General features: G+C 44.2%; 1 protein-coding gene across 2 annotated transcripts; it reads left to right on the top strand.

Moving 5' to 3' along the window:
• The first annotated feature begins 2,305 nt into the window (after window positions 1-2,305).
• Window positions 2,306-4,210, top strand: LOC101990179 (SUMO-activating enzyme subunit 1). 2 transcript variants are annotated; one of them, XM_005364548.3, is made up of 2 exons: window positions 2,306-3,074; window positions 3,220-3,289. In XM_005364548.3, the coding sequence occupies exons 1-2, from the start codon at window positions 2,389-2,391 to the stop codon at window positions 3,287-3,289; spliced, it is 756 nt and encodes a 251-aa protein (XP_005364605.1). In that variant the 5' UTR covers window positions 2,306-2,388. The 2 variants fall into 2 exon arrangements, with proteins under 2 accessions (XP_005364605.1, XP_005364604.1); XM_005364547.3 differs by having other exon boundaries at window positions 2,306-4,210.
• Window positions 4,211-7,397: the final 3,187 nt, after the last annotated feature.

The raw sequence follows: 7,397 nt of genomic DNA, 5'->3' as shown, positions 1-7,397 counted from the left end.
AAGAACCAGTGACTGGCTGTTTTGTTTTTCTGACCTTCAGTAAAACAAACCTTTGTATATCTGTCTTTGGGTTTTTATTAATTGTGCTACACTCACCCACAATGACTTATGAAGTTTGTTATGGTTTGTGGTTCCAGAGGGAGAGTCCATAATGGCAGAGGAGGCATGGCAAGCTGGCTGCTGGAGCAGAAAGCGGGGAAGTCATGCCTTTGCACCTTCAACTGCAACCACCACGAAGCGCAGAGACCCAGCTGAAGCCAGATGTGGCTCTCCACTCCTTGTGGAGGACTTCCCCCAGCAAGGGAAGGCTCTATCTCCCAAAAGTTTCGTAACCTCCCCAAACAACAGCACCAACTAGGGACAAGTGTTCAAACACAGAAGCCTATAGAAACATTTCTCACTGAAGCCACCACACCGAGAGAGAGGGAGGATCCCTCACTGAACCTAACCAGGACTTGCCTTTTTGCCAGAGTTGATGGGCAGCAAGCTCTGTGTATGGACATGGAGGCTAGAAGTTGACTTGATCTTTTTCTCTATTGCTCTCTGAGGCCTTATATTTTTGAGATAGGGTTTTTCTCCAAACCCAAAGCTTCCTGTCCTGGGTAGAAAAGATAGCCAGTGAGTTTTGAGGAGCTATGTGTTCCCACCCTCCTTCTCCAGCTCTGGGGTTCAGGCACTCTCAACCACTTCCTGAATTTTACAAGGTTCTGGTGATCAGATTCAGGTCTGTGAGCCTTTGTGCAAACACATTATCCACTGAGCCTCCACCCCACCCTAATCCGTCAACTCGTTTCCCACCAAGTCACCCTAATCTAACAATCATCCCTTTTTTTTTTTTGATTTATTTATTCTTTGTTGGTAAGCTGACCTCACACTTTAGTTTTGCTTTGCATTTCCCTGGCAATAATACAGTATTTTTCATATCCCTAACAGACATCTGTATATCTTGTTAGAACATGTGAACTCAGGCCATTTGCCCATTTTAAAATCAGATTATTTCTTTTGTGTCACTGTGTGTTCAGTCCAGGCCCTCACACATGGCAGTCAAATGCTCCACCACTATGCTGTATCCCAAGCTCAAGTTGTGTTCCATTCATGTTCGGGTTATTAATCTCCTGATGGGTGAAGAGTTTTCAAATATTTTCTCTCCTTCTGTAGGTTTCCTTTACAGTTGTTAATTGCTTTCTTTTTTTGTGCAGGTTTTTAGTGAATTCCGTTTGCCAGTTGTTGCTTTTGGGATCAAGCCAAGATATATTTGCCTGGGGTAATGTTCTGAAACACTTGCTCTGTACCTTCTTCAAGCAGCTTTAAGTCTTTGATTCATTCTGAGTTGATAAACAGGGAGAGGAAGGGTCTAATTTCTTTCTCGTGTGTAGGGATATCCAGTACATTCTTGCTGCCTCTGTCAAAAATCTGTTGAACAGAAGTGTGTGGATTTGTTTCCAGAATGATAGGAGACAGACAGACTACGTTTCTGATTCCACGAACTTGTGAGAGCTTAGTCACTTAAGGGATGCTGTCTTGGTGTTTACCAGGGCCATGAGGGGGTGGGGGGTGTCTATGGCTGCCTAGTTGCCTTGCAGAGTTGGGTCAGCAGAGCTCAGAGGGTAGAGAGGTAGCATCTCAACATGGTTCCACAGTAAGAACGGAGAGGGTGGGGCACAATATGGCTCGGTTGGTGTTCTTTGTGCCCAAGTTTCAAATCTGACACATCATTATACAGATGATATGCCTTGACCCCACCCTCTGCTAGCAGTACCATCAGATTGGATAGCCTGAAGCTCCCCATGCATGGGTGTGGTAGTTTGAAACTGACCACCATAGTCTCCTAGGGAGTGGCACTATTAGGAGTTGTGGCCTTGGAGGAATTGTGGCTCAGTTCACTTCCTCTCGCCTGTGGATCAAGATGTAGAACTCTCAGCTCCTTCTTCAGCACCATGTCTGCCTGCATGCCACCATGCTCCCCTAATAATGGATTAAACTTCTGAACTGTAAACCAGCCACAATGAAACGTTTTCCTTTATAAGAGTTGCCATGGTCATGGTGTTTTTTTTTTTTGTTTGTTTTTTTTTGTTTTTTGTTTTTTGTTTTTCGAGACAGGGTTTCTCTGTAGCTTTGGTGCTTGTCCTAGAACTAGCTCTTGTAGACCAGGCTGGCCTCGAACTCACAGAGATCCGCCTGCCTCTGCCTCCCGAGTGCTGGGATAAAAGGCGTGCGCCACCACCGCCCGGCCGTCATGGTGTTTTTATACAGCAATAGAAACCCTAACTAAGACAGTGGTCTAGACTGCGCAGGCGCGGCTTTCCGCGCGGGCGCAGACGCTGCTCCGGCGCACGGCTCTGCTGGCGGTTGGCAAGAGTGGGAACGGGTGAGGTAAAAGCCGGCGCCATGGTAGAAAAGGAAGAGGCCAGCGGCGGCGGCATCAGCGAGGAGGAGGCGGCGCAGTATGACCGACAGATCCGCCTGTGGGGGCTGGAGGCCCAGAAGCGGCTTCGAGCTTCCCGGGTGTTGATTGTCGGCATGAAAGGACTTGGGGCTGGAATTGCCAAGAATCTTATCCTGGCGGGAGTGAAAGGACTGACCATGCTGGATCACGAACAGGTATCTCCAGAAGATCATGGAGCTCAGTTCTTGATTCGAACTGGGTCTGTGGGCCAAAATAGGGCTGAGGCATCTTTGGAACGAGCCCAGAATCTCAACCCCATGGTGGACGTAAAGGTGGATACTGAGGATATAGAGAAGAAGCCAGAGGCATTCTTCACTCAGTTTGATGCGGTGTGCCTGACTTGCTGCTCCAGGGATGTCATCGTTAAAGTTGACCAGATCTGTCACAGAAACAGCGTCAAGTTCTTCACAGGAGATGTCTTTGGAGAGAAAACCAAAGTTGCCAAAGTTGGTCAAGGAGTAGAAGATGGGCCTGATACCAAGAGAGCAAAACTTGATTCACCAGAGACAACCATGGTCAAAAAGAAAGTGCTTTTCTGCCCTGTAAAAGAGGCGCTGGAAGTGGATTGGAGTGGAGAGAAAGCCAAGGCTGCGCTGAAGCGCACAGCCCCAGACTACTTTCTGCTGCAAGTGCTGCTGAAATTCCGCACAGATAAAGGGAGAGATCCCAGTTCTGATAGCTACAGCGAGGATGCAGAGCTGCTGCTGCAGATACGAAATGATGTACTTGACTCGCTGGGTGTCAGTCCTGACTTGCTTCCCGATGACTTTGTCAGGTACTGCTTCTCTGAGATGGCTCCAGTGTGTGCGGTGGTTGGAGGAATCTTGGCACAGGAAATTGTGAAGGCCCTGTCTCAACGGGACCCTCCTCACAACAATTTCTTCTTTTTTGATGGCATGAAGGGGAGTGGAGTTGTAGAGTGTCTGGGTCCTAAGTGAGCCAGCGGTGTGTGTGTGCTCCAAGCCCACCTGCCACCTGCTGTCTTCCCAAGAAGGCATTTCTGGATGACAAAGATTTTCCTAGAACAAGTAGGCCTGACTGTGTCCTGCTTCCATCCTGCCAACTGTCAGGGACCTGCCGGCTCCATACCATCACCATCAAAGAGCAGCATGCTTCGTGTTGTTGGAGCTTCTTAGAACCTTCTGGACTTAGTCCCTTCCGTAGGTCAACAGAAAGGAGAAGGCCTTCAGCGGGGGAATGAGGCCCAGAGCTTTTGAAACTCAGTGCAAGTGCTCTTCTGCCAAAGCCTGAAGGAGAACAGCCTTCGGTTACTGAACCTTCTTCAGGGTGTAGCCTGGGCTTTGGAAAGGGAGCCTTTCTTGTCACCCAGCTTTCTTACAAGCTAAGCCTTAGTGGAACTGTTCATTTCTTATCTTTCGGTGTGAGCCTGTGTACCTAACCTAATAGCTGAGTCATCTCTCAGCCCAAATTTTTATTTCTAAAAAGGCAGATTTGGTGCCAGGGGCATGATGTAAGCCTGTAAGCCTGTAATCCTATAAAATGGGTTGCAGAGCCAGGAGGATTGCTGTAAGTTTCAAGGCCAAGCTAGTCTACAAAGTGTATTAAGAACCTGTCTCAAAATATAGTAAAAGTTGTGTTCCAGAGTTAGAGGTGACTGTCCCCTCATCTAGGGCACCCAGGTCCTCCGGTGGGAGGGTTGAGTAGGTTTGGTCTTCTTGGGGGTGGGACAGCTTGTTGTCTCTAGTTTGTAGATTCCCTTGGTGTTTGTGGGGGAATGATAATAAAGTCATAACTCTGTCAAAAAAAAAAAAGACAGTGGTCTAGCATTTTCTGAGGCTCTGTTGGTCTAAGGCTGGCTCATGACTCAGTTTTGACACAGAAACTCTAGGAACTCTGTTCTTTCTGGATATCTGTCTCCAGTCTTGGCCTACTCTCTTTAAATAAAGGATATCCTTGGAACTCATTCCATTTCATATGAACTTAGAAACAGCATGCAGTTCCAAACTTCATTTATTCTGTGTAAAGATATTCCCTTGAGTTCCTCATCAGAGGGACTATTAGAAACAAAAATCTGTTGTCTTTCTTGCATTACATCTGAACATATTGTTTTCGAGCATCTAGTAGCTGGTGAGCTAAGTTCATTTTAGACAAATGTCAACTTTCTACATCTGTCTACTTATTCATATCTTTCTGTCATCTATCTCTGTCTGTCTAGTTATTAATCTATCTATAATCTACCTGTCTAACTATTAATCTATTTATATCCTATCTGTCCAGCTATTAATGTATCTGTCTAGCTATCTATTAATCTACCATCTACCTGTCATCTATCTATCTATCTATCTATCTATCTATCTATCTATCTATCTATCTATCATGTACCAATATATCTATCATCTCTGTATCTATCATCTATATCTATCTTCATCATTTATTTATCTATTCATGTATTATTTACCTCTGTCTGTCTAGTTATTAATCTATCTGCAATCTACCTGTCTAGCTATCTATTCATCTGTCTAGCTAGCTATTAATCTGTCTATGTATCTATGTATTTATCTATGTATCAATGTGTCTATAATCTATGAATCATCATTTATTTATCTATCCATCTATAATCTCTATCTTCTATCATCTCATTGTTTTAGTAACCTTTTAAATTATAACAGTACTATTTTATAATTTTAACAGTGAACAGATACAGGGTTGGGAACTGGCTCAGCAGTTAGGAATGTATACTGCTCTTGCAGAGGACCCGAGTCCAGTTCCCAGCACACACATTGGGTGGCTCACAACCACCTATAACTCTACCCCCTAGGAATCCTCTGTTCACTCTGAGCTCGTAGGGTACCTGCACTTAAGTGTGCACATTCCCCTCATACACATAATTAAAAATAAAACTAGTCTTTAGAAGCCATAGCAGATACTTAGTATTCATTGTTTTTCATCACACATTGTATTGGTTTGTATGTATAACAATATTTTTACTTATCTAGAAAAACTGAGTACATGGGGTAAAAAAGTAGATGTCAGGAGAGCTGGTTGTCATTTTCATCACAGTTTGAACACATGGATGGTTAAAAGTTAGATAAAGTGATGCGGCCTTACCAGGGAGGAAGGAGAACATGTGGAAATAGGAAGATAAGAAGGATTACTGGATAAAACAGAAGATCATCCCCAAACACAGACGATGTCTACAAATAGGAGACATAAAAACAGATCCAGTCCTAAGGCATCAGAGCCCTAACAAGTGAGACCCCTGGCATAGAGAGAATCTCTGAGGATGACATGGGAGGGAGATTAGATCCTCAGAGATGGCCCAGGACTCTGGGGGCTGAGTAAACACAGAGGGAACGGCTTTCTAGGAACCCAGCCAGCTCACCCAAAAGGCTGTGTGTGCCAGCAAAGCAAGTATGCATGTCTCCAGTGCCTCTGAAATAACTGACTCCGTGAACTTGAAATGGGGACGATTCTCTACTGAACCCTTCACTACACCAATCGTCTTTGTTCTGTGCTCAAGAGTGGAACAAACTAATATTTTATTTTTATACATGTGTGGTGATTTGAATGAGAAGTTATTTTTCTAATTGAAAATAACTTTGGTTGTTCAGAATTTTATTTAAGGATGCCAGTTGGGTAATGCTTGTGTACTACCTCCCAAGAAATGCTCGTGCAAACGAGACATACGTCCTCTGCCTGTCCTTCGCTTACTCTTTAGCAAACTGTAAGAAGGTAATTAAGCTGCCAAGTTGGGTTATGTGGGAGACAAGCAAAGGATATTTGGTTTGGATTTATGCATGTGATGACAGGACCGGGTTAACAGGCAGTGTGCACAGGGTTAGCGAGCTGTGTGTTAGTCAAATGTCAAAGAGCACACGCAAATGCTAGCAGCGAGTGGTTATTTGTGGATGGTGGCATTACCTGCGAGTTCTGCTTTCATCATTGTTGTCCTTTAAAACTCATTTTCTGTAATCTACGGAAATTACCTGTTAATAAGTCTTAAATTGATTAACATTTAAACATTCAAACAGGAAACCACAATAGCCCTCTCAGGAAGGTATTAAAGCATTGTCTTTTAATTTGTGGCTCCAAGACACATTGCATCCTTTTTTTCTGTAAATACAATGGAGAATAGTTAATCGCAGATTTACCTTCCTGAGGCCTAAGGGAGTTAAATGAGCAGTAACAACAGGTATGCTGTGAACCTCATTATAACAGGAAAAGCACAGACTTTACCAAGAAGTAATAGCAATAGCTATATGCTGAGCATTTAAAAACATAGTTTCGATGAAGAATTGGTGGTTGTCACACACCTCTCCCGTCTCCACAGAGGAGGAAAACAAGATCCAGATGGAAGCAACTTGCTCGTGATGACAGAGTTAGAGCTGGGGAGATGGCTCAGCTGGTAAGAGCCCTTTCTGCGCATGGGCAGCTGAGTTTGAATTCCCAGAGCTAGTGTCAAAAAGCTGGGGATGTTCCAATGCACCTGTGACCCCAGTGCTGTGGCGGGGAGGAAAGAGACAGGAGGATGGCTGGGGCTTGCTGCCTGCCAGCTGAGCTTCAGTTTCATCGAGAGACTAATTCTAGGGGTGAGAGCAGAAAATGATAGAGTGGGAGACCCAACATCTTCCCTGGCCTGTGTGTGTGTGTGTGTGACACATCTCTGTGCACTCATATGCGCATACACCACACACACATACAGATTACAGTCATGTGCTTCAGTAGCTTGAAGTCTTGTCAACTTTCAGATAGACCCCAGGGAAGACTCTCTATATTTCTATATAGTGTCAATAAGTCATTACACTCTTCCTTCAGATTGACTGGAAATTGCAAAATTAATGGAACCATTACATAAATGGTGAATTGGGAATCAAATCCACACCTAACACCTGGTTGCATATATTTGACCACATAGTTATTGTATCTTGCTATATATGATCTCGTCATCCTGTCGGCACACATATCATTTTACTTAATTAAAGTTTTTTTT

The sequence above is a fragment of the Microtus ochrogaster genome, assembly GCF_000317375.1.
Source record: "Microtus ochrogaster isolate Prairie Vole_2 chromosome 14 unlocalized genomic scaffold, MicOch1.0 chr14_random_2, whole genome shotgun sequence".
In the NCBI taxonomy this organism is placed as follows: Eukaryota; Metazoa; Chordata; class Mammalia; order Rodentia; family Cricetidae; genus Microtus; species Microtus ochrogaster.
Note: the sequence above shows the minus strand (reverse complement) of the source record. Positions and strands in the feature narration are given on the sequence as shown.

What these genes read in the sequence shown, in the direction of transcription:
- LOC101990179 (XM_005364547.3), top strand. Translation starts at nt 2,389, where the DNA reads ATGGTAGAAAAGGAAGAGGCCAGCGGCGGCGGCATCAGCGAGGAGGAG.